The 27,378-nt window shown below is 43.0% G+C and overlaps 1 protein-coding gene across 6 annotated transcripts in view; it reads right to left on the reverse strand.

Annotated features, from left to right (window-relative positions):
• Positions 1 to 2,099: 2,099 nt before the first annotated feature.
• KCNIP1 (potassium voltage-gated channel interacting protein 1) overlaps positions 2,100 to 27,378 on the reverse strand; it is a 372,180-nt gene continuing 346,901 nt past the window's right edge. For all 6 annotated transcript variants that reach the window (XM_035562936.2, XM_035562938.2, XM_050713580.1 and 3 more), the window contains 7 exons: positions 18,823 to 18,947; positions 11,582 to 11,651; positions 9,319 to 9,389; positions 7,063 to 7,170; positions 5,965 to 6,069; positions 5,360 to 5,422; positions 2,100 to 3,445 (listed from right to left, as the gene is read on the reverse strand). In XM_035562936.2, the coding sequence (XP_035418829.2) occupies positions 3,398 to 3,445; positions 5,360 to 5,422; positions 5,965 to 6,069; positions 7,063 to 7,170; positions 9,319 to 9,389; positions 11,582 to 11,651; positions 18,823 to 18,947 (590 nt within the window). In that variant the 3' untranslated portion in view covers positions 2,100 to 3,397. The remainder of the gene's footprint in view (positions 3,446 to 5,359; positions 5,423 to 5,964; positions 6,070 to 7,062; positions 7,171 to 9,318; positions 9,390 to 11,581; positions 11,652 to 18,822; positions 18,948 to 27,378) is intronic.

Below are 27,378 nucleotides of genomic sequence, written 5' to 3' on the forward strand. Positions count from 1 at the left end.
TCATTAATCACATTCCTATTTTCAACAGATCATTGCCAAAAATGCATGTTAGAAAGGCTTTTCTAGAAAACGCTGACATGAAAATGCGGATTAATGCTTATAACTAGTGAAACAGTCAGACTTAAAATTCAGACATTATTTAAACATTCACAATTTTGAGAAAATTTGTACAGCTGATAGCACTGACAGATAGTCTAACTGTAACTTAGAAGCCAGCATAGCAACTACCTTCCACGTGCTGGCAGTAGGATTTATGATGGCATGACATTAGAATAGCGTACTATGTTTTATTTAGAAAGCTGTAGTACTAAGTATTTGCCATAAATATTGCAAGCCCCATTTATGAGTGACAGGAGGCTTTGCAAGTTTACAAACTAACGTTCACCGAGAACATAAAAAGCAAACCCAAAGCAAAACCCATGCAGAGTACGACTCTCTCACAGTCACTGGATCTCTCTCATCTGCTGGCTGGAGCACACGTGCCATGTACATAGATGCTGCTCACGGAAAACCCAGAGGCTTTCTGGGCACTGATGCACACAAGTCTCTGGCTGGAATGAGTGGGATCATAGACAAACACAGGATAATAACTGGTTTCACAAAGGCAATGACTGTCACGGCCAGAATTTACAATTAGAGCTACGCGAAATACTGCTACTGTGGGGTACTTGGCAAATCCTTCCATCTCGGCTACAGCAGACTCCAAGGGGAGCAGAGAGGTAGCAATCTAGGCCCCAACACCAGGTATGTACAGGCAGGCCCTGGGCTCCTGCAGGACCACAACTGAAGCTGGTTATGCCTCGGGGGCACAATCAGGGCCAGCGTGGCTTTTAGCATCTCCCTCTGCCTAGCACAGCCCCATCATTACTGGGAACTGCAGACAGCCACAGCTGAGCAGAAGAGGAGATACCATGACCAATGGTCACTACCAGTAGCCTGGATTCAGCAAGCTCAGAGTGACTCCAGAAATTAGTTTAACCCCAAGGGACCACAGTATCACGCCACTAACCATGTTTTTGTTCTTTTGAAAAGGGCATGGTCAAATTCTGAAAATGTTTCAGGCTACACATGCCATCTCATGAGCACATCTGGAGCATCACTGTGAGAGGAGAAAGGCACTGTGCTAGCTCAATACAAATGCTTTTTTTTTTTTAAACCAATGAAGTTACCTGCTTAGACTGACAACAGACAGATGGTCTTTAGGGATAGAGGAAAAAAGCGGGTTACTTATTAGATCAAATCGTGTCACTTGCTAAAGTGATTGCAAGAAGAATCGTAAAGGAACAGTGTAAGTGTTGTGCATTACTTCAGCTATAACCGATGTCTTTATCGAGTACCTATTAAATAAAAACCAAATAGAAAACACTGGACAACCAGAGGACAAGGCTACTCTCACAGCACTGCATCACTTCTGTGAATCCCAGCACACTACTGGAGCTGCTACGCTCCATATCCTTGCTAGAAGGAATGGATGGGATTTGCATGAAGGCAATAAACACGACAGACGGAGGTGCCATATTCCTGTGTGCACGTAGCTTCTCCCAGTTGAGCACCGCTTTCGATGACCACTGGTCAACTCAATGGAATATAGTGAAGGACCACATAGAAGCATATGCAGAAGCACAGTGAAAGGGGAAAATGTCCCATCTTGAAGAATAAGCATAGTATTACACTAGTACTTATCAGGCCCTACTTCTATAATCAGGAATATTTCAATAGATTAAATTTTTATAAAACATAGGGCTACAGAAATTAGGCATTCTATATATTGTTATAAAAAGCTTCCACTTACATAATATTTAAAATATATCTTCAGTGCCAACAGTATAATTGTAATATAGTATCTGATATAATAAAAATATATGCTTACTGGACAGGAGCGATGTTGGACTATGGCAGGGGATTCTCTTTTGTGTGTGGTTCGAGCAGCTGGCAAAGATGTTCGCTCCTTCCCTTCATTTCTCAACCATCAGCCGCCTGGAAACTGCGACGGCACTGTGGTGTGTTACCTTTCTTAGAGTCCTTTGCAAATCAGGCTCTGACATGTTCCTCAGCTGAGGATCTACCGGGCACAATCCAACCTTGGTATAAATCCATTACATGATTTTTTCTGTTTTCTTGATTTTTTCTGTTTTACTATTGGAAAACCAAACAAACCAACAACCCCCCAACCCAATGCTCTACACGGCATTAGTAGAAGTCCTATTTCCTTACAAGTCATGCAATTGCCTTGTAAGATAAAGATTTTGATAAAGAAGGTATCAAATTACCCACAGGGACACGTGGGCCAGGCAGATGATTCTGACACTAATGTCAGCCAAGTAACCCCAATTAATCTTACAGGGCACTTTGTGGATGCCAAGGTCCTTAAGTGGAAACACAGCTGTCTCACCTAGGCTTTCTTCTACCCTAAGTAAAACTGGAAAGCTTAAATAAATCCATAGAGTGAAGAACACTTTTAACATCCAATGTAAAAATACAAGCATTCAAATGAGGCATCTAGGAAGCATGCGCCTAAGTACAGCCAAAGGACCATCGCACAGTGCCGCTGAGACGCACACTGTAGAATCACTTGGTGTCCCACTATGTGCTGGGACTGCAGAGGGTGGCTGGGACCAGAGCAGGTATTTGTCTTCCTGTACCCCTGTACCAGCCCTTTTAAACCTGCCTGATCTTGCAAGAACTTACCATCACTGAACAGGATTTGTTCTGTAGTTTGAAATTTATGTACAACACATTTTGCTCCTTTCTGGCTAACCCTGGCATGAAGTTCCTCTAGTTAACATGTTCAGGCATAACCACCAAACTCAGCATGGTGGCACCAGTGCATGTGAGAAGAGAAGCAGGATCTCTGCAGAAATGGGGATATTGGCTACATGGGCTGTCTGTTAACGTCCTATGTACATTTACTATTCATTTCTACAGATTGCCCTGGTAGATTTGATTTTTTTTTTGGTCAAAGCAGATTAACGGCAAGGCATTCATACAACATTTTGCCGTGTGGTAGTATGGACTGAGCTTTTCACTTGTAATAGATGACTGAGTAAGCTATCAACATGTGCTATCATATGTAATCAAGCTTGCTAGATTAAAGCAGGACTTGTGGCTAGCAAACAGAAGGGTGTATATTACTCATAGAACTTTGAGCAGCAGCTCTCTCTTGTCAGGTTTTATTAAAGTATTTGCATGCTTCCAAAATGAAATAAAGGTCCACCGATGTCTCTTGGGGAAGAGAGATGGGATCAGTTGCAATTGGTTGCCATTTGGTTGGAGATGTCATACAAAATCCTCACACACTGGCTGAATCAACCATGGCTGAACTGTAAAAAGCTTTCACCCAGAAAGGAGGTCTTTGTTACACACAGTCTCTGACTCCTCCAGCGCTCTCCAGACATGGCTACATCACGTTCTCAAAGAGCTGTAAGGATCGCATGATATTGTCATCCTGAAAGCAATGAGAAGACATTTTCAGCACTGATGAGCACAACTCCTACCTGGGCATGGCACAGGAGGGGCTCTGCGGGTGCTACTGCAGCAAGGCTTGCTTCTGCAGCACTTTTCATCCTCGATGAGCTTAAAGTGAGTCAGTAGTTGGGTCCTGATTCAGCAGAACAGTCCTCTCTTATTTTGGCACCTTAGCTGGTTTGAGGCATGCAGACACAGACTTTTCTCGTAAGCTTGGCTTTCAGCATGGGCTGTGCTTTACTGAAGAGAGCCAGAGACCAGCATCGAAGCTGGTGACTGTACAGAGCCCTCAGACATTGGTGCCCACTGCACTGCACCAATCCCAAATATGAAGATGTGTACTTAACTTAATATGCTTCGAAAGCCCAAACGAAATTGCAGTTTTTGAACTGCTAAGTAAGCTGCCCTGAAGGACCGCTTCCTTCCAGAAGCGCCACCAGCTCAAAATCAGAGCACGGTAAATCCCAGCCTCTCTGAGGTTTGTAGATCCAAATGAGAGAGCTGCAGACACACTAGGGAAATACCAGATTGCTTTTCATGGAGCCCTGAAATTCTACTTTGAGGTAACAACCAGAGTAATATTCAAAAACAATGACAACTTTTTTCCCTGGGAACTGTTATTCCAAAAGTTAAAATAACTGTTTGCCTACAGGGTACACAAACAAAATACACAATTTGCACAAAAACAATTTACCAAACTCTTACTGCTCAAGGCGAAGTAAAGGTGCTTCTACACTAAGACCACTAATCACACATTGAAGACAAATAATGAATGTGAAGAACAAACCACAACACAAATGCTCAAATTAAAGATGAGGTCAAAAATAAACTAAACAACCCCTCCCAAAATTAGACTTGCATTATGCATCTGCTACCAAGGATCTGACCCCTGAAATCCCTTCCTGAGAGAGCCCTGCATGTTGCCAGAGCCAGACTTAATGCAGGATGGGTGGGAAGCCAGTCCAGCAACCTGGGGTGAGCATTCACATTGCTCAGGTACAGAGCTCACGTCTGACTGCAGAACAAGAAAAAATCTGGGAAAGTAAAATGCACAGGAGGGCTGGTATGCAATTACTTGCACCAATGTAAATTTTCTAAAACGCAGAGGCCATTATTGCACTCATTAAATAGAAGATATATCTCTGATCAAACATTCACACAGTTAATTACAGTCTAAAACAACAGACACTTGGGCAATTGCATGTTAATGCAGATGCTTGTCTTTGTGCCAGTGCTAAAAATACCAGCCAATATTTATCACAGCCAACTTAATGTATGGAATTTGCAAGAGGAATTTTGCAAGAGAAAGCTCATTCCCAAAACAGAAAAAAAACACCCTACTGCTATGATGATAGCATTTGCTTTTAATGTTTGACCTCAAAAGTATCAACTAGTTTTGTAAGTCAATGCTATAATTACAAGGTGTTTTTTTTTTTTTTTTTTTTTTTTTTTTAGAGACCTCGGGCTCTTGACAGTTCCAGCAACAGAATACCTGGTAACAACGTCCACGGGCAGCATGCTGAGACTATGCCAGCCTCTTATAAATAAATAAATAAAAATACGGAGGAAGGTTAAGGGCACCATGAGCTTTCTCAAGAGTTATGTACTTGTCACAGAATCAGGTACTGCTTTTATTTCCCTGAGTGAATTGCACTGGCTACCAGTACCGGAAACAAAGGGGACCTCTCTTGCAATCAGTCCAACCCTACTTCCCTGATCGATTGCTCACTTCACAAGGCACCACCAATCTTAAAGCTGTTTTTTATTTTTCCCAGAGAGCAAAGGAAACCTGAGATCTTGAGCAGCATCTCCTTCAAATGGAGTTTGTCCAAAGTGAAAACAAATACTCTTGCATGAGCTAGACCTTTCATTGCAGTTAGAATTTTGTCCTTACCTCCTGACACGATTCAATAAACTCATCTAAAGTTACAACACCATCTTTGTTTTTATCCATCTTCTGCAAAATAAGAACAAACATTTTTTGTTTCCACAGATAATACTGCAGTTATAATACAATAACATTTGATGCAACTGGAATAAATCTAGGGCCCTTGACAAGCCTAGATTACAGACTCAGTGTCACTGGTTAAATTTGCTGACAGCTAAGGGCTTGTTTACTCTGGTATTTGGAGAACTTTTGAGGTCATCTCCACCTATTCCCTCCTTAACATATACAGCAACCTCTGCCCATATTACATCGTTTATTTCTTCATAGCCTTGCTAACCAACACCCGTATTCCTGTCTCTCTTTATGTGCAGTTGAGAGAAGAATCACAAAAGGACTATGACATGTGCAGAGGCTCCAGACTTGCTGGATTCATTATATCCCATTGCAAAGGGCTGGGTTAAGACAACTGGAGCACCTTGGACTCAGGAATTCAGCAGACACTGAATTAGGCTGGACAGCTGCTAGGGTTTGTTTTGGGATGCATAGCAGGGAACAAATATCAATGAATAGCTCAAGAGTTAACAAATCATTATCAGAAATCAAGTAAGTACCTGGAAGAACATTTCTACATGCTGCCTCGGAGCATCTTCCTTGAGCACTGGATACGTGTACTTTCCCATCATATCATAAATTGCCTTTACTATATCCATCATTTCCTGTAGTAGTGACATGACAGCAAAAGCACAACAAGGAAATTAGTAGAAACGATAGCACATTTATTTCTTTTACTGCCCTTTTCTTCAACCTCTCCTATTATGGAACAGCACAGACCTCAAGCTCATACCTGCTGTCACTCCCAAGAAGGCCTATACATGTGCACGCAGACAGATGCATCATCAGATACGAGTTAACCCCAAAACCAAATGCTGCAGCTTTGCCACAGCTGTGGCGGAGGCTCCTGTAGGAGCCCAGCCAACTGTAGTGCCCAGTTTCCTCCTCTGGTTGGGCAGCACTGCAGGATGTGTGCTGTGACATAGGAGCTCCTGGGGACGGTCCTCAGCTGCGAGCTGCATGCTTGGTCCTGAGCACTGCAGCACCAACCCTGTCCCAAAGCCTCACAGAAGGCCAGGGATCTTCATGGCAGTCACTGGGACACTGGCCCTTCTCCACACTTTACCCCAACTGTCGCATGACTCGCTGACCAGCAGCAGGAACTGCAAACGCTCCAGGTACACAAAATAGTTTTGAGAAAATAGACCGAGATGTATTTGCAAAACATTCAGGTTTCCATGCTCAAAAACAAGGCTTCCCACAGTGGGAACGAGCAATACAAGAAGATAAAACCAGATAACACAGGATTTTGAAGCAGTGCTGGGGAGTTGTAGTACTTTGGGAGAGCCCACACCATCCTCCCAGCACAGCCAGAAGCTCCTCATGCCTCAGGTACCTGCTGTCACCATCACCCTCCCCCCTTCAGAAAGGTTGCACTGCTCATAGATGTAAGCAAGATTTCACCTTAATTAAGGCAGTATAATACAGAAAAAAAAATATCTAAAAATCATGCAAAGCAAGATCACTGCTTTTACTTGGGCACATATACTCAAGTCCAGTCTCGCGTGCATTTAATTAGCTGCATGTAAAATTAAATGTGCTATGCAACAGAAATCAGCTCTTCAGAAATCAACCGCACGTGTCAGAAGCAGCCTTACCTCCTTGTTTATATAGCCATCCTTATTTATGTCATACAGATTAAACGTCCACCTTAGCTTTTCATGAACTGTTCCCCTCAACAGAATGGACAGTGCCATCACAAAATCCTGGTTCGAGGCAGAAGAGAGAAATTAGAAATTTTCTTAACATCCTTTTCTAACTCACCTTCTTCATAATGACAGTCAAAAGATGGATCTTTTTAGGATAGATGTATTCTCTGACTGAACTCAACGGACATAGCACCACCCATAAGATGACCAGAACAGTGTTAATAAATGTGTCTGAGGGGACTAGGAAAACCCCAAGAGTCCTCAATTATTCAACTGCAGCCACTGTAAAGGCTGAGTTTATAAAATGGATCAGGCAGCTGAGCAAGGCTCAGAGGGCAGGAAGACCTAAGAGGTGCTGCAGCCTTAAATCCCCCAAACCTTGGGGTGAGGGGTCTGAAAACAGCATAGGCTTAACAGAAGACCCAGTCCCGGTCAGGCTTAGATTCCAAGGTCGATTACAGCAGTGGCTGCTCAGACTTGCCAGGAGCAGCACGAGGTGCATGAGGCCAGGAGCTGGGACCACTTCCTTGCTACCCATCCACATTTATCATGCTTCAAACTCTAAATTCTGCACAGATGTAAGCATGGCAAAGAACATGTCCGATTTTTAAGAGCATCATTGGATGCTCTAGTGCAATGCCCCTCCTAGCAATGGGCTGCTGCAGGAAGCAGCCGTGCAGACTGCTGCCTCCTGGTTAAACACAGCTGGATTTCAACTGCAGCAGCAGGAGCTGATGCTTTCTACCCCCCAGCCCAAGAGTGCTAGCAGTGTGGGTGGGACAAAGGAGGAAGATCCAGCAGCTTCTCTGTGCCCACCTTGAGAAGGATGGAAAGGTTCCAGGCTCCTCTGTAAGTCAGGGAGCCTCAGGTCTTGTCCTCTGGCAAAATACAACGGATTTGACCAGATGTGATTCCCAGCACTAATTACTCAGTCTGGGACCCAGCATTTTAATTGTATTTTTCGTTTACAGTGAAGTTATTGCTTCCAATAACTTTGATTTATTGTTTCTACTGCACAACAGCTCAGGCACCATAAGCAGCATCGCTATAGGGATTTATTAGTCCAGGAGGCAGTTTTCAAACTAAAACAACTGTACCACTCCTGGTACCTCATTTAACATACCTAGTCCTCCCTACGTTACCTCTGTTGGCTCTGCAAGGGGCAGTGCACCACTTTGTTCCTTTTTACCAAGGCTCAAAGGAATTAAGATTTGCTTAACAATACAAAAAAAAGGGGACAAAATGCTTGTATTTGACAATCACTAAAGAGGCAGGTTTGCCACAAAGGAAAGCTCAGCACTTTTTTTTTTTTAATACTTGCCTAAGAATTCTGCTGTCTTAGTCTATTTACGTTTCTGGAAGTCTCTTAATGTTCTCCTGAGCAGCTGCCATATGCAGAACTCCCACTGCAGCCATTGCTACAGAGATGCATGTGGCAACATTCCCACTTTACATTTGATAAATTAAATAATTTCCTCAGTTGCACCTGGAAACTAATGGAGATCTTGGCTGTTTGGTGGCAAAAGCAGGACTGCTGATGATTTCCAGTTTTATCATCTCAGTAAACTGCCTTCAAAACCACAAAGCTCATTCTTCACCAGTCTATGACTTAGCATCTCCCTCTGTTGCCACCTGCACCCCCTACCACTAGGTGTGTGAGCTCTAAGGACAGCTATTTGTAGCCACAGGCCTTTTAGTTACGGAGTGGATTAGGCTTTCCTTAGGAACCAGCTAGCTGAAAGCCTTATTCAACATCTCAAATAAGCTTAAAAAAATATGTAGTATATTCCAGGAACGTACCAATGTAACCCTGCAATGTATGGTAGCTGCAGAAAGCACAAGACTTACCAGCTTTTCTTTGACATCCACGTTACCTGTGCCGCTCACTGGTCTCTCTCCATACAGGACCATTCCTGACCTATGTTTTCTCCCACATAAATCTCTGCATTTTCTCCCTACAGGATTAACATTTCCTGTGGCACTAACTAACATGGCCTGTACGTTTCTTCAGTAAATGGAAGCATGTAACACCCTCTGCATTAAAAGCCTTTACTGAACTGAGTGAGATTTTAAAACATCAGCTGGTTTTAGCCAGACCTCTGGCACATAACCCAGGAAATCCTACCAGTCTACAATGAAAAATGGATGGAGAAGCTAAAACAAGACGGAGAGAAGAGGCATCAAAACAACATGCAAAACAATCACCTCAAACTTCACCGAGCCGTTTTGTGCAGTGTCAAATGCATTGAAGAGATAATGGGCATACATGCTAGCATCTGAAAAACACAAAGGGCATTGATCGGTACAACAGTTCATTCGTTATACTCTAATACTCTAAGCAATGTTCATGACCTCATTTTCTTTCAGGATAAAAACAAACTGTATAGCATCACCAGATATTCTATGAGCTAGTAAGTGTTAATACGGACTAGCGTACACCCTGCACCACCCCACTTAAAAAACAGCCTTGGATGCAAAATCTTGTATTATGGTAGACATGATCTGGATTATGGAGCTGTGCTTGACAGAATCAGCAAAACCAGCATGTAAGCGCATCTTGAGGCAAATGTAGTACAAGCTTCAGCAGGAAAAGCAGGAACAGCACCAGAAGAGGGGCTGAATCGTGTGTGCTTCCTTCCTCTGCCTTCTGCTTTGTGTAAAATACAGCAGAGGTCCCCAGGGACTGTCCAGCCCCAGCGGGATCTAGTTCCAGTAACACGAGTTTGGCCCACGGCTTTTTTTTTTTTTTGTTAGAGAACAATCTCATCTGAGACTTCATCCTTTCCACTCTTAAGGTGGTGGTTTCAGAAAATCTTTCCTATTGAGCAGAACAGCTCCTATGGCCACATGAAGGCCAGCTGCTACCCAGGGAAAGCAGTAATGGTATGCAGAAAAATAAAATCGTTGTGTGACCTGAAGACCTTTACTGGCCTGTTCTCCGCAACTCACAGCACTCTCTGGGTTACTGTAGACCACCTTTTGAAGAGGGAAGTAGCTGACATTAAATCCACATAGTTATTTCATTGCTATTTGAACAGCCATGCTCTCGTCTCCCCTATTCTTTGCCTCTAGAGCACAGCATTAGTCAAGCCTGAGTCTTCACAGGCTGTGTATGGGTGCTTGGGGAACCCTGGTGCCTTGTGCTATGCCCGCAGACAGGTGGAACGACCCAGCACCTCCTTGCTCCGATCTCTATAAAATCATTAAATATTTCCACACTATTCAAATCTGGGGAACTATAAAGTGTGCAGAAAACTTAAATACTTAAGTTACTGTCATCCATAAAGATAGAATACCTTGGACTTGAGAAAAAAAAAAACTAGCTACTTCATTTTTAAGAGAAGGATTGAGAAATAAAATAGCTCTACAAGAAAAAACACAGAATTATTAGTGGGACACTCCTACAAAATAAGTTTTATTAAGATAAACTGATTATCTAAGATGCTAAACTAGAAGGTTTTTGTTTTGTTTTGTTCTTTTCAATAGCATATTACACACATTAAGAAATACCAGACTGCTGGTAACATCTGGTGACAAATTTGCAAAACCAAAAATCTGTCAAGGAGAGGAGCAGGGTGTAACAGAAACATCACCGCCAGGATGACACTTTCTAGTAAGTCAGAGGTACTTCACTATCCCTGGGGTGCACAAGTTAATCCATGCAAGCCATAAAAGTGAAAGATAGTCTTTGAGATATCTGATACCTCTGAATTTATAACACCAAGGTTACACAAACCATAAGGGAAGGGTGGGGGGCTGCACACCCATCACTTATTTCATTCAATTGGAGAACAATATCCCCACAGGATGTAACCAGTTAGAAGAACATACAGATTCTTGACAGTTTTAAAAGGCAAGAACATACATTTGTGAGTTTTAATGCAATGCTTCAATATTCCAGTGTATGAAGTGACCTTGCTTTAGTCACACTAACACAAAAAATGATCATTTCAAGTAGTTAGGTGTTCACACATCAATTAAGAACTGCACCAAAAATTTCAGGGAAGTTTTTATTAATTTGCAGGCCAAAATGAGGTCTGAAATCCTTCTGTCCTAGCTAGTACACGCACAGCAGTCCAACAGCAGGGAAGCACAAGCACACTGAGGGGAAGTCATTTACCTTTCTGCTGCCCAGAAAGTCAGTACAGAAAACAGACTCAATCCCCAGTTTCTATCTCAGAGTAGAGCAGTTTAGTGGAGAATAAAGGGCTGACAACAACTAGCAATCTCTAAAGTGGGTTTGTCTATACTCTAGTGAAATAACTGTTCAAAGTGCCTAAAATAATTTTCTTCCACTGCTGTTTGTGTTTTTGTTTAAGATCCTGCAGACCTTAAGCTCAATTAACTTTTCTAGCACAGATTATCTGAAGTAGTTTTATTTCTAGCACAAAATAGTAGTTTTGCAGCCAGTTGGCCATAATGAATGTTAAGGCATGCTTCAATAAACCTCACAAAGTATTCTGCTTACCTCCATGAGGAAAAAACTGTGCATAGATCTGTTTGAATGTCTCTTCATTAACAACCCCACTAGGACATTCCTGTTGAAAAACCAAAACAAGAAAAAATAATCAAAAAACCACCCCAGCTCTGTAAAGGTTCATTTGCAAAACTCTACAAGCCCAAAGAGAGCAATTACACAAATCGCATCCCCGTTCCCACAGTGTTCTGGATGCACAAGCTGTGCAGCTGAAGAAATTAAAATAATTCAGACTGCCATTTCATCTTAAGCATCTCATAGACTTGGTTCACCATTACCAACATTTTTAACAGTGTTTTCAGCAGTGTTTAATTCCTGTTTTACAAGACAACCTGGAAAGGTAGCTCATGCCTTCTGTCACACGAAGCCCTCATCTAATAATTCTAAGTGATGTTACTGCCAGCTAACACTTCCCCATCCCCATCCCATGCCTCCACATATATTAATTCATTAATCTTCAGCATAAGACTGTAGCCAGATACCCTGACAGAAGCTCCATGGAGGCTAACAGCACATACCAGCAAGTTCTTGCAAAAAAGCTTACAAGTATCAAGGATAAGGCTTCAGAACATAACATTTTAACCTGTTTATCTGGGCAACTCAAGTAAATTCAGGAACAAGTTTACCTTAGTTACGTGCAAGTAAAGACAACAACTGCAGCTTGGGGATCCAGCTCAATTCCTGACCCCCCTGCTGCGCTGGTGCCAGCTCCACATCTCGCCCAGGGCAAGGGACCCCACTCCTCCAAAATGCAGCTCTGAGCCTGCCCCGGCTGAACCCAGAGGAAGGTCTGGAACCTCAACTGACCTTTGGGAGCTGGCCTGATCAACACCGCTTTTTTTTTTTTCCAGCAGTCAAAGAAAACCATGCAGTCAAAGCAAAAAACCATCAGTCAAAGAAAACAGAGGGAAGTTTCCAGCCCTGTGGTTATGAACACAGCTGCTTCCTCCCTTGTTCGGCCACCTTGAGCCATTCCTCAAACTTTTACCCATCAACCAGTTTTGAAAACTGAACCGGAGCAGAACACCACCTAACCACAGCACCGATCCTTTGCAGAGCACAGGCTGATAGGCACAAAAAAAGACAGCTTTCTCCCACATCCAGAAATACCGCCTGGCACAGACACCCGGGCTCTGTCCCCATCTGCAGGTGTCTGATCCCATTCGCAGCAAGTGCCACTGCTCAGCTGTAGCCAACACGTGCCCTAAAGAGCACGGACACACGACATCCTGCACTGCAGACCAGAGGCAGATAAGTGCTTACTCCGGTAGCCTTACAAGTGATTCTACGCGGGATGAGCAAACTTAGGGAGTTTAAGAAAATCCCTTTGAATTGGTGGCACAGAAAGCCGGAAGAAGATTCAAGCCTCTGACTACTTATTCATGAGTTCTTTTGATTATCTTTTAAGAACAAAAAGGACTTTGACAAGAAATTCTCCCACCACAAAAAGCCTATAAAGGGAAAATAAAGGGAAAAATGCTTTTTTTTCAAGCCTCTGATCTGCCAGCATCACCTGCTGCTGATGTGCATTCACTAACCAAGGAAAAGGACAGAATGAAGGAGAGAAATGGCTTTATCCTGCACAGTCCCAGAAGAGGAGCAAGCAACACCAGAGGCAACTCCTTAACCACACACAATCCATGCCTGTTTGAATTAGGGCAATTAGATTGGGTTCCTTCCCCCAATTCAGAAGAGATCCTATGTCTTTGACCTGCCATTTTGGTAGAAAGCCATTACTGATTTGGGATTGATTTTAGCTAAATAAAGGTGAATTTGTTGCTTGAAAAGCCCTAAAGGTATCCTTCACTCGCTGCCCTTCCATCAGCTTGGTTTAAGCATTGCAATGAACACCCAGACGCAGAGGTCTTGCCCTCCCTGGGCAAGATCCCACCTTCCTCCAGCACCAGCATTCAGGGCTTGCTCCAAAGCAAGGGGCTGAAAAGATTGACTGGGGCATCCACCACCAGGGGCTGCAGGACCAGACCTCAGCTTGTCTTTTGCACAGAAAACTAACAAAACTTTCTAGTTTTGTTGTCATGAGACAGCATCCAGTCACAGGTAGAAGTTTTCTTTCCGACCACGGCAACACTGAACCACCCCACGGCCCATTCTGGGCCTCTGCCAAACTTCAGAGGCCTGCACACGACACAAAGAGGCATTCCTTCCTTTCGTCTGGGTAATATGAATATAGAAATCACCAAGAAATCGCCAAGAACCGCAGCCAACCACCAGTGACCCGTGAGCCCAAGCCTGAGGAGTGCAGGCAGGCTGCTGCGGGCCTTCTCCTCACAGCGGCGAGGCCTCTTGTGGCAGTTGTCATTGGGCCCAATTACCATTTCTGGATTTCCACCTGATCCTTATTGCTCCTGATGCTCCATCTGGAAGCCAAACAAATGCTTGCATCAAGCCTCCAGGAGTGCTGGGGAGAGGCAGCGCTGGCATTGATCACCCTGCTTAGCTCTGTGTAACTGGATTGCTTTCAGACACATATGCTACTACCAATTCATTTGCACTTAACTGATCGCAATTTTGTTTTGTAAGAGTCAAATAATGCTCAAGAGGCCTCATTAGTGCTACAGCACAACTTAATACAGCTGACTGAAAGGAAATCTCTCTTGTGAGAAGGAGCAGGTAAGCTCCGTGCCAGTCTAAATTCCAACGCAGACAGCAGAGGTTTACTCATTCAAGAAAAATTTCTTGGCAGTACGAAAAAGCACAATCCTTCACTCTAGCATACAGAAAGCCCTCCTTCATCAGCAGTGGGTTAGATTTCAGATCTCTCTCATTTCTTTAACCTATGAATTCTATCAAAATGCCTAGCACAAAATGTGAATGCTTTTTCTTATATTGTTGTCAAGTGCAGAAAAACCCTGCATTTTCCAAAACCTAACTACCAAGCATTGGCACTGACAGCATGAGCCACATATATGAATCTACCTTCTTAGACTTCTTTTAAAACCACAAAGGAGCTGAAACCACATTATGAGGAAAAAAATCAAAGAAAAACATACTTGCTGTACTTTCTTCTGCTGGAATCAGAAATTAACTTCATTGATTGTTTCCAAAGATGTGCGACGCAGCCAAGCAGGGATTATCAGCAGAACTGAAAGGGGGCTATGCATAACATAACCAGCCCATCGGGACTGCTTCTGGCTAACTCAGCCAGCACTGGACAAGGAATGCTCAGTAAAACCTGTCCCGCTGAACTGGAAGCATCAGTTACCTGCCCACAGACTTTCCTGTGTTCAGGCTGCAGAATCCAGATTTGCATCTCTAAGCAAATAAACATCCCATATATTTATTCACCTTCCCATGTTCTCCCAGAGACATGCGTATACTTGGGGAACTATGAAAATATCAGAATCCCTACCTTGCTCACACTGCTTGATCTCCGAAAACCTGATTTGTTCCAGACGATTACATCTCACACTATGCTCGTTCACCCACTGCAGATTTGCTAAAATATTTGCACTAAAACAGTCAGAACATCTCTAACAGTCCCTCAGTTGTTCTGTTTTGCTGTTTTCTGATTTGGTATTAGAAAAGTATCCCCGGCAGCTATTTCCTCTAACAGTACACTCTCTCCTGAAACAAGCAGAAAACTCCAGAAAGATCCCAACCCTTTTACATTTATGCTTTGAATCCAAATAACATGTGTCACAAGAAACAGTCTAGAGAGGATGTATTGAATCACTGAATCCAAACCTCTGTTGTTGGTGGTCACTTGATTAATCGCCCATTTATCAATTTTAATCTTAAAAATAGTTTCTCACTCTCCTCCCTCCTATTCCATAGCTGATGCCAAACTTCACTCCTCTGGGGAGCGGAAACTCTTCTAGTTCCAACTCATGCCAATTTTCCTTTTTAGCTCAAACAATTCTCTCTTCTGATGGATTTACAGACAGAAACAATCGCATTTTATTTTGTTAAGCTAAACCAAGGCAGGATCCACCCAGGGCCCTGCTTTTTGCCATTTCAGTTATCTTGCTCTTACAGACCAACAGCCAAAGCAGTCAGCCCCAACGCCTTGTGTCAAGCTGGCTTCAGCCTGGCTGCAGCTAACTCCGAGGTGCAAAACTGGCTGTTCTGTGTAACACACCTTGGGGTGGAGAGATCTGCCAAAATAAATGAGTCCTTTTGGTTCCGGCATCAGGAGATACTGGAAGACAGCACCCTTATAACTGGAAAAGAAAAGGGAAGGCACAGACAGAGGGGACATTTGGCCAGCCAGCCAGGTTAGCATGCTCTGCTTTGGTGGAGCGGCTATGAATATGAATTTGGTGAAAGCCTCCATCAGCCCAGTGCAGAAACATCAGACCAACCAGTGACACACTGGGAAGAAACCGAGGCCACAGTTCACTCCAGCAGAAGCCCTGGCTGCCACCAAAGACAACATTCTGCCCTCCTCTCCTTCCCACCGCCTTCCTGCAGCAGCTCTCACTCAGCCTGGAGACCCTGGGGGCATCAGCTCCCGGGGCACGGTGCACATCAGGATGTAAGGAGAGAGTCATTTTGTCTCTCAGGATTTGCTCTCTCAGAGCAGTGTGAATAGCCAGCATTTATTTTTAATGACACAGAGAAAGAACAGGTGAGAAAGAATAGGGTTAACGACATTTCAGTTCTTTGCTGAGCAGCTTTACTGGCTGCAGAAACCAACTGAATATAGAAAAGCCTATCAGCACTTTGAATGATTAGAATAATTTGACTCTTTCTAAAACTCTGAAGCATCTTTTCGACATCTTTTCTACGCTAGAAATCACATATTTTTAGGACTTGCTTCTGCTCAAGCAGCTGACAACTGCTGTAACCTGATCAGTTAGTGCTGCCAGCAATATTAGACCAGAACTTCCCTCAGGTGCTTTGCAGTGCTCCAGGTGAGCAGGGAATTGCTTTTTGCATGCCGGCACCTCCCTGAGCCAACACATCTTGTGGCCACACTGCCTGGCATGGTCCCAGGCTTGCGGGGCACAAGGAAATAGATTTTGGAGACAAAAGAATGCTAGGAAGGAAAAGCATTGAGAATTAGGACCCTGGCCAGACCAGGCACTAGTCTGGAGGCTACACCAGGCTCCGTAGCTCCAGACTGCAGCTGGACTGAAAGGGACCTTGTTCTCCCCGTGTCCATTCCATGTGCCTGTAAAAGGCCCTATGGTAACCCAGGTGTTGCCTCGCGATTAAATAGGACCTGTGTGATCCCTGAGAGCAAGCAGAAAGTACAAGCTAGAGAGGAAAAATGACTATATTCCCATAGGGATTTTGAATCTCCAGATGGCACTGTAACATCATCCCAAAAAGCAGATGGTTTGGTACAATAGGAAATATGGTAACAGCTGAGACAATTTGACTACTGTGCATAATTACTCATTCCATTGAAACCATGATTTATAGGCTACAAAAGCTAAAGCTGCCCTTTCAATTTAAATCTTAAATATTAAAGCTTCATGCATATTGTGTGCAGCTGTAAGAAAACAAATTGCTTTTCCTAACAACTTGACATAAAACAGCACCTCACCATCACTCCCAATTAATATTAAGACCTTTGGTGAGGTCTTTCGAAAGAGTTCAGGTCACAAGTTAAATGCACTTGTTTATCGTTGTTCTTGCCCTGAGAGGTAATGCCTCTGGTACTGCAAAATTAGGAGAGGCAAGGGATAAACATCAGACCTGCTGAGAGCTGCAAGGCTGAAGCTGTCTGTTTTGCATCCTGGCTGTTGGTACAGCCAGCTCCTCCTCTCAGCACAGAGCAGTGCTCTCCTGGGGAGGATTTCCAGCCAGCACAGCAAGGAAGGTATTTCAGAGATCCTAGCAAAACACTGGTTAAGAAAGCACTGAGTTCTGTCCCCACTGTAGGTGGTCGTATCGCGTTATACCATGTATTAACCTTTCGAACTCTGTGTTAAAAGCCATGTGTTTTATTACTGACTGGTCAAAGCACGAAGAGGTTTCAGAATGGCAGTCTTCAGTAGTCAGACTGAACTTTACACATGAAATGACAACTTCCTACATCCAGCCAAGGCTGCAGAAACACAACACACGAACCAAACAGAAAAACACAGAGAGCTGTGCTATGCCTTGGCTGGAAAAGTCAAGTATGTATGGGAGATGGGATTCAATCAATTCCAAGAATGTGTCAAAAATACGAAAGGCTCCTCTCAGCATCCAGCAGGCTTCCCTCTGGGGAAACCCATTTAACGTATCTCGGCTTTATTTTGTCAAGGTTCCAACCAATAAATTTGACTTTCCAAAAAAAAAAAAGACATTTCAATATTTCAGCTACTGTCCTAGTGCAACTGTCCTATAGGGCAACTTAAAAATGACGTTGTATTTACTGGGCTAGCTCAATACTGATCTATTAATCATCATAAGTCATCACCTGGTACAAAACACCTGTGTGACTAAATCCAGACCCTCAGGCAATCATGTAACAAGCATTCAGTCTTCAAGGTCCACAAAACATCTGCTCCACATAGCCCCAAAATTCCTATTTCTATTTATGATGATTTGTCCCTAAGGGGCACCAGCAGGTGATCTAAAAGTTGAGGCTCACAGATCTGCAGAGACCCTGTCAGGGAGAATTTGGCTGCGGTTGAGGTTCACAAAGACCAGCACAGCACTGTTCTATGCATGCAGTTGTTCCAGCTGGCATGCTCCCTGCTTTCACCTAAACCTGCTCTCTATCCCCTCAGTCTTGATATCCATTTACTTTTGATGTCTTTTTGGCTCCTGCCACTCCAGCTTTGTTCACTACTTACACTGGACTTGGTAGTCCTCATATGCTCCAATAACATCCTACTAGAAGAGCAAGAACTCTCCAAGCTAGGGAAAGGGGAGGAGGGGACAAAATCCTGAGCATCTAATCACAAGCAAACAGCATAACTCATATTTGAGCATTGGGAACTGAAGAGAATTAAGTTAAAAAAAACATGAAAACATTTTCAGATTATCATGAAGTACAGACACAGTTGAGGAAACTGCAAGTGTGTTTACTGACAGGGAACAAACTTAATGAGTATCGTGTGCTGAATGTTCATCCAAAACCAGTTTTAGGCAGATTATGGTGACTTAATTACTAGATGATGAGGTAGATCATGAGCTCATTTTGCTGTGGCAGTAGAGATATAGTGCAAACCTCCTGATATTTAGTGGGGGAATGATACAATATGCAGCTGAGCAGTTCAGGCTGGTAGGGATACATACATATTAGACTTAGTTCACTGCAGTATTGTTCTTACATTTTTAAATCCTCTGTAAAGCACTTGAAGTTCTCTTTTAGTGAAATTGGTTTGTGCTTCAAGCTGTTCCAGTCCTTCGGGTCTATGGCACACCGTAGTCATTTCTAATTCATCTTCAATTTTATCTGAAAGAGAAGACAGGAAAATATTTATTTTGGTTGTTGCCTTTACTCTGTTAACATGATGGACAGGACAGATTGGATTTCAAGAGCAACAGCGAAAAAAAAGAAACCATCAATCGAACTGATCTGTATAACTGTTTTCAACCTCTCGAAAGCAAAATAAAAGCCATATGAGTAAAGCAATAGCTCATGTTTGTTATTGGGGCTGCCAATTGGCACCCCATTCACAGAGCCAAAACCGATGGTGAGAACAGAAGGATAGGCAGCAGATACATCGCTCCAAAAGGCAACACCAGATATCTCTTATCTAAATATTGAAACAACGCTGAGAAATAGGCCTTTCAAAGTACTTGCTTTAAATAAAGCTGTACAAACATAAGAGAGCAGACATGCTTAAGCACATTAGACAATGACCTTACACTAAGGGAAACTCTTCTGTATACTAACCCAAATGCTTACTAGAGGAAACACTAAAGGTCACATTCATCCTAGGAGAAATTCAAATTACATCCACAGCTGCTGAATCTGGAATAACACCAGCCTGCATCTATATGGGCTTTTTAGGGAAACTGAGAAGCAGTAAAAAATACATGCGTATTTTCTTCAAGAGATCACTCTCCCACAAGTAAGAAAAACTCTTGTGACATCACATCCTACGATATCTTAACCTCACCTCTTTTCTGAGTTGCCTTTTTACCTGTCAAGTCCCTTTCCCCAGCAGCACAGGTAATGCCCAAAAACACAGAGGTATGTCAATTTAAGATTATCTAAACTTCAAAAACCAGATGCAGATTTCAACTGACATAAAAATCCCAACTATATCCACACATCATTTGGCATAAAAACTAGTACTCGCCTTCAAACTGTTTTCATTAACATGGTCATCGACTGCTTCATTATCATGGACCACACAACACACATTATCATCAAAACAACTCAATATCTGCCTTGTGAAAACAGATTATTGGGTTCAAGTATAATACAGTAGTTCTTGCTAAAAGACAAGGATTGCTCTAGGAGTGTGCAAGAAAATGGAGTCGCTCTAAAAAAAGGCAAGGCATGAATTCTGAGCAGATTGGCTCCGGGAATCAGACCATAACAAAGCTATTCTTTTGTAAATTAACAAATTCTGTACTTACAAGTGAACATGATTAAGGGAGGACACACAAGTGAGTCATCATGGTTAATTAACCTTGGTTCATTATTTCTGGATTAAGAAATCAAATTGAATATTGGTGAGATCAGGTTGGGTTATAATCAGTCCTCCTGTCCCCAGGCTCTGGGGTTTCACAGCCAGCACATGTGGGGCTCAAACAGCGAAGGCCCCTCGTACAGCACCAGGAAGTCTTTTGCCATGCCCCTGCCTGCTCTTTCATGCCAGGTAAGGTAACGCCACTGCAGCTGGTTCTTCTAACCCGCAGTCCTGCTTGGAGTTATAGCTTACATCTCACCACAGAGGTCAGAGCACACAGACAGAACAGCTTAATTATGCATGAAATATATAAAATCCAATGGGCTTGGGATGAAATCTGAGGTTTGCAGCCATAGCTTATTTCAGCCCTTTCTGTAGTTAGAGGCTATCCTATCGATGAGAACAATGAAGTCAGCACCAAAGAGAAGCAATGGAGATGAATGACTCTGCACAGCTCTCAAAAGGCAGAGCAAAAATCTGGTAACTGACATGAGATAAACCACAGCCTATTTGCTACATATAGTTAAGATACGCAATGGAACTTGCTCCCGTGTTGACTGGAAAAGGTGGGGAGGAAGAGAAATCCTCCTTGTGCTTGTCCAGTTCACAACAAACGTCATAGTGTGTGTCAAACAGCGCACACTAATTTGAAGCCTTGTGGATTTTAAGCACAAAATCCTATCGCAGTATTAAACATGCTGCAGTCATTGGCATGTTCAGCATGAGCGGCTTCAAGCTGTTCATTCTGGTTTCAAATTTTCCTATGGAACTATACAGGTTCAAGTCAGGAGAGTGCATACAGCTCCATTAGGTACCTCATGGAAACTGGTGGAGATTGACTCTCAATAATTCTTATGTACATGACAGAAGAGATTATTTTATATGTATATATATATACGTATAAATGTATGTAGGAGATGTGTCTTGTTGGAGGTCTTAGGGAAACTGGAGGAGAATAAAGGTAAGAGACTTTGTAATAGCATGGCATAGAATGAGAGTATCATGACCATTTATGATGCAGAAAAAGACTGCAAAGCAGCAAGGGGCATGAAGAGACCTGAAGGAGGCACCTTCTCCTTGCAAATGGAACACAGTCTAGGAATTCTCACTGCTGTTAGAGAAAGGAGATGGAGAAGGATGTCTGACAGAGGAAGAACAGATAACGTGAAATAAGGCAAAAGGGCCATTTTCTTTGAACAAGAACAGATGTCACAAAATGAAAGAATGCGGAAAAAAAGCTGTAGAGAAAAACACAGTGGGGAAGAAAATTCTTAGAACAAGGGAAGGGGAATGAGCAGTAGAAAAAGGAAGAGAACAAAACCATTTAGAAAGGAGCCAGGTTAGGGAGAGTCACCACTAATGCATACATTGCATGGCAAACACCTTTTTATTTAACTGTTGGTTCACTGTGAGCTACCCAAAGTCCTCCACAAGGTGCGCACAAGCCCAGACTCCTTCCCCTGCGTTTCCCTACTGTCCCCCAATGCAATACAATAAGCACTTTACACAGGCCCCTGACCCTTGTTTCTTTATTCTGTCAGAAGCCATGCTGGCAGTATATGTGCAGGCTGGGCTCTGAGCCTTCCTCTGCTCTGTAACCAGCTAAGTATGTCCAGCCTTCCACTGACATTTGCTATTGAGTTCTTCTGAAGCTCTTTACAATTTCAATGTAAAACGTAAGAGTAAAATGCTGGCTATTTAATTTTGATATCATATAACATAATTCAAAGAGAAAAACCTAAGCATGCTCACATAAGCAGTGAGGCCAGTAAGGGGAGCTAGCCTGGGGGACTAACCTCATTTTATTTGCACCCCCCAAGATGTGGTCAGCCACATTGTTTCTACAGAGGCAGGAAAGGTCCATCTGGGAAAAGTCACACTCCTAACAAAAAGTATTTCGAGACGACTAATTTTTATGAGTATATTTGCCATTTATTTTCCACCACCTCCTTCTTAAGCAACCAGTTTTCCAAAGCACTTACTGGAATTTGTGTTCGTATTCTAAAGCCAAATAATTAAAGAAAGGTCTCACTCATGGAAAACTTGCTCAATAGCTCTATGTAGTTTAAAAAAATAAAATCTATGGGACTACAGCTCAAAGCTCATTCTTTTGACTTACCCATATATCCTGTATATGAGTAGACTGAAAATTAGGAACTTGAAATTTTTTCCCCAAACATTTTTTTAAAAAACATTATTTGATCAATATTTAATTTAATAAGGACATATTGTCTTTGATAATACTAGCCTCATCCAATGAATCATTACTCCAAAAGAGTGCAACTCATCTCCTTCAGCTTGCCCTGCAAGTTGTTCCTACAGTTGGTTCACGGGCTTTGCGGTCCCACAGAGCAGGTATTTCTAAGCCACATTACTGTTGCAGGTCCCTTCCTTTTTCCATACTGATAAATGCATTGCTTTTCTTTGTAACAGAATGCAAAACAGAAATTGTGAAAAATTCATCCCTTTTAAAAGGATGCTCTATTTTTTCTGTGTTTTCTCTTCCAGAACCAGCATTAATCTCTGTCTCTGAAGAGGGTCTGATGGTTGCCTGCAGGTTAACCCTTGCATTCTGCTCCTTTTTCCTTTGCCCCAGGAAATATCATGCAACTTACCTTAATAAATAAATAAATGAGAAGCTTTAGATCTGGCCAAGAGGGCACTCAAAACAATACCATAACAGCAATTTTCCAGGATTTACACTTTGGAAACAGGGGAAATTGTTCCTACAGTGGAACATGCCCCGATGCAACAGAGCAGTCCTGGGCATTTCTTGGCACCTCAGTGGGGAAAATAGAGAATTTTTAGGTCCTTTTGTTTATCACTTGCTAACAAAAAGCCATTTTCTGTGTTTTTTCATGATCATACTGATCTGATTTAAAAGATAAAACTCTTCTTTTAGGATTAACTTCACATTAATAGGTCTCACAGATCAAACCTTCCCTCCCACGTGTCTGTCAGGTTTAAACTTTGCAGCTGCCACCCAATACTCACCGCCTTCCCCAGCACCATCTTCTTCCATCCCTGCTCCCTATCGGCAAACACGCCTGGCTCTGGCGCCAACCCGCAGGCCAGGAAGACCTGCCTGCAAGAGCCCTAAGGACAAATCCATCCCTTCCAGCTCAACTGTTCCCCCCCAGCAGGTTTCTGTCATTATTTGCTTCTGTCTCATGTTTTAAGTCAGGTTTTTATAAACCTTTATCTTCTGCTCTCTGACACCCACAGTAATCTCAATGGCAAAAAAGGAGACTGTCACTTCCCCATCTACCACTGCCTTTCATCATGCATATTGTATTTCCCCTTACTTACGTTTTCATTGCCACACTGGCTCAGCCCAGCTCTCCAGGACAGCACTGGATGAAATAGAAGCCCTCGCACTTAAAAACATTCCTCTTTTCTTCAGATGACACTCACTTTATAGTGATGAGCACAAGTAAGTGGCTGTACAACGATACGTGTAGATGTACAGTTTCACCAGGAAAGCATGATGTTAAGATATTTTATCTAATGTCCTGTTCTTCCTTGCTTTCGTCCTGTTTAAAGCTTGACTAACCTCCTGAGAGATCTGAATGGGGGAGACAGGCATGGCATGGATTTAAACAATTCTCACCTTCTTCTCTTTCAATTCAGAAGTGCACAGACCCAGATGGGCGTGGATAACACAAGGGATGCGCACAGTCCCTGTACGGCCCAGGAGCCACCCATGACCAGCACAGCAGAGATCAGATACTCCTGGTCCTTACAGCACCCTGCTGAGCTTTTCCTCCGCACCCCAGCCCTGGTAGAAACGCACCCAGGCAGGATCCTTTCCATGCCAGATGGCTGCAGCGAGCTGTGCCCGTGACTGAAGACGGCACGCACAGCTCGGCAGGGGCACCACTTGCTTGGGTACTCACGCTGGTGCGCTTGGGATTTGTTTAGAGCTGGAGGAAGGGGAAATAGCACTTTCAGGTTTAGAGTTTGCCCCGGGCATATTTTTATGGCTGCTTTAATAGCACAGTATGAATTCCTGGGGCTGGCAGAAGCACCTGTGGTGATCTTACTACAAAGTAGGTCTGGGTTAGAATAATTGCTTAAGTTTACATTTTGGGGGCAAAAAATCATCTCTATTTGCTTAAGGCCATCAGATAAGCACATTTTGTGTATCAAACAAAATAAATAGTGGCTTCACTTTACAAAGAAAAATACTCCTGACGTACTTTCATGCACATGCATATTTTATGGATTGCTGCTAATGAAAGATATTGCATTTCATTTCTCTTCTGCTTGCTCAAGAGCAGAGAATGAATTTTCATTAGAGTAGGTCAATATTTTAACTGAATACACTTTGGAAATTACTTGACAAGGCTTGGTTTATACATCCTTTGATATCTGTTCTAATTTTAACTTTTGCTATCTTTACAATTTGAAGATTTCCACACTTAGACTGTCTGCAAACGTGCCTGTCTTTCACTACTGTAAGCTCTGCTGAACACAATTTGCATTTCTCCAAGTGATAAACCAGAGTAATTTAAGCCCATTCATATAAAAGCTGTCTTGTACAGCTACGTGCTTCTTGACAAAACAGTTTCACTATTGAGGAAAACAGATTTTCAGCCACATCCGCCTACTGCTTTATATCACAGAACCAGGCAGAGGGACCCAGTCCCACGTTAAAGACAGTGAATCTACTTAATTTGAAGAAAGATGACCTGCTCCACTATTTCACCTTCCCAGATCTTTCCATTCCGATGGACACGGGTACATTTATCTGCCATGGTACAGAAAAAGTTGTTTCATTGGCAGTTGATCCTAAAACCACATCAGAACTGTAAGGCATAACCAAGACAACTACCCAAAGGGGGGCACTGCCCAGAGCTGCCCGGCAAAAAGCAGCACCATTACCAGTGGGGGTGGGGGGCGATGGGGCGGGGCAGGGCACGACTCGAGTCCTTGTAAAGCCCTCTGCTGATAGGACACCATCTAGCAGTCACTTGGGCTCCTGATTTCCATACAAAAACATCTAATCAATGTTGTCCAGATCCAACAATCCTTTTTGCATAAGGGAAACAAATTAAATTAATCACAGACAACGCTCAAGTTGTGTACGATAACACAGGAAACAACTGCATGCTATTTACCAGCTGCTTTTTCGGTTGTGGCTTTGAATGACCCTTGGGCCCAAATTTATTAACCTGCCCATCCATCCTCTGGCCAGCAGCTGCCTCTCCACAAGCAGCCCTTGCACCAAAGCCAGCCGCCCCGGTGACGTGCCTAAAGACACCACAGCACTCCCAGAGGCCGGTGCCCAAGCAGCAGTGATGCCTCCCTGCATCCCTAGGGCTGTCCGAGGATAACCCAGGGACTAAATGAGTTTAAATGGAAGCTGTAAATGATCTAATAAAATTGCAAATGACCCCCATCCCCGGCTTCTGAAGGCTGTGAGGTGAAGCCATGCAACGCCACGCTGCACAAGAATGGGGGAGGACTTTGAAAATATTCTGCTTATAATAAATTCATGTTTGGTTAAACAAAAAACTCCAAGAATGTAAACCACAGCTAATGCATCCAGTGTTAATTGTAAAACTGACAAGTATTAGATGAAACCGGTAATTTTACAAATACAGCAGAATGGCATTAAATCATGTGCAAGAATTATTAGACTGCCTCTTATTTTTATTAAAAAAAGATTAGCTATGCATGAGTAGCAAGGACCTGCAGAAAAAATTAACTGCAGTTTATCCACAATATCTTTAAAATCCATCTCCAGACAGAATTCCTGCCTAGACAGACCTCGTAGGAAACAGATCCTGCCAGAGGGAAACAAATGGCTGGTACCCGTATGGCTCCACTACCTGGGACGGGTGCAGAATTCCTGGTACTTTTCTGTATTTCCACCTGGACAGAAGCTAAGGATTAGGCTGTACTCAACCCAATCAGGCTAACATGAATCCATGAGACCAATGGGGCAGATGGAGAGGAAGCCACAGGCTTGTTCCTCCTGAGGATCCCAGAACAACAGCTCAGATAACGAACAAACACGTGCCCACACATCTGCAAACCCAAAAAAAAGGGTTCGGTAAAATCTGCTCATGACTAGATCAATAAAAATGGCACTAAGATACCTACTGAAGTATCAAATATTAAATGCATCTAATTAAAATTTAACAGTCTTTATTAATAATTTATTATTATTTTTATTAATAATTTATTATTATTATTGTCTTGGCTGGAAAGATTAATTTCCAAGCCAAAGGGACTCTCCAGCCAATAAAACAGCAGAAGGGAATTGATGGAGCTCCCTTTTCCTGAAACTCCTTAGACTTTCAGCTCCATTTTCCCCACTAAAGCAGCAATGCCCAACTCGTTGCACACACAGCCAGACCTGGCTGGGCTGTTCTGCCCACATGAACCGGGGCCACCACCAGCTGCAGGAAAAGCTACATTAAGAACCAAAGTTGAACAAAGTCCTGAGACTGAGGAAAAAAGGCAACAACGAAAAAAAGCGAGCAGAATTTTAGCACTTCTTGGCTAATCCTTCCAATGATCTATGCAAAATGTCAGGTATAAATAATTTCCTCTATGTCTACTCCTTTAATTTCTTCCACTGATACATCCAGGTAAGCTAGAACAGTGTTAAACTCTGAAAAAGGAGGTGCTCCAAGGCCACGGGTACATCCAAAATGTCTTTCTGGCACACAACTAACACCAGGCAGAGTGATTTGAACATAAGCTACACAACGTGCTACGCTTCAGTGTTTCTGCAGACACTGCATTACTTACTTATCATTGGAAATAACACTGCCTCAGCCGTACCCTTGGTTAAGTGACAGCAGGATGATCTTCCACTGCACTGGACCTTACTTGGGACACCACCCGTTCTAGTCTTCCTTGCTTATTCCCACCTAAATATAGCAACATTTATAAGGGAAACATAAGGGAAACAACTTCTGGAAATGGATGGAGATCTACTGAAAGCTTGCCAGGTGCTTTGCTGTTCTTCCATTGGGATACTGCAGAAAACGTTCCTTTGGGCAAGTGCTTTCCTCCAAGCAGCTGCTCAGAGATGAATTTGCAAATAAACCTCACTAGGAGGGTTAGAAAGTCACTTCACTCTGATGATTTTTGGAAAATTCCTATTCATACCTTGTCAAAACTTCAAATGGAGAGTAATTGAACTGGTAAGAATGTGACTTAGCCCGTCAAGTGATGCAGTGGGCACACAGAAGGACTCGGCAGGTGGGTGAAAGCTGGGACTGCCTT

Source organism: Cygnus atratus, chromosome 14, assembly GCF_013377495.2.
Source record: "Cygnus atratus isolate AKBS03 ecotype Queensland, Australia chromosome 14, CAtr_DNAZoo_HiC_assembly, whole genome shotgun sequence".
Taxonomy (NCBI): Eukaryota; Metazoa; Chordata; class Aves; order Anseriformes; family Anatidae; genus Cygnus; species Cygnus atratus.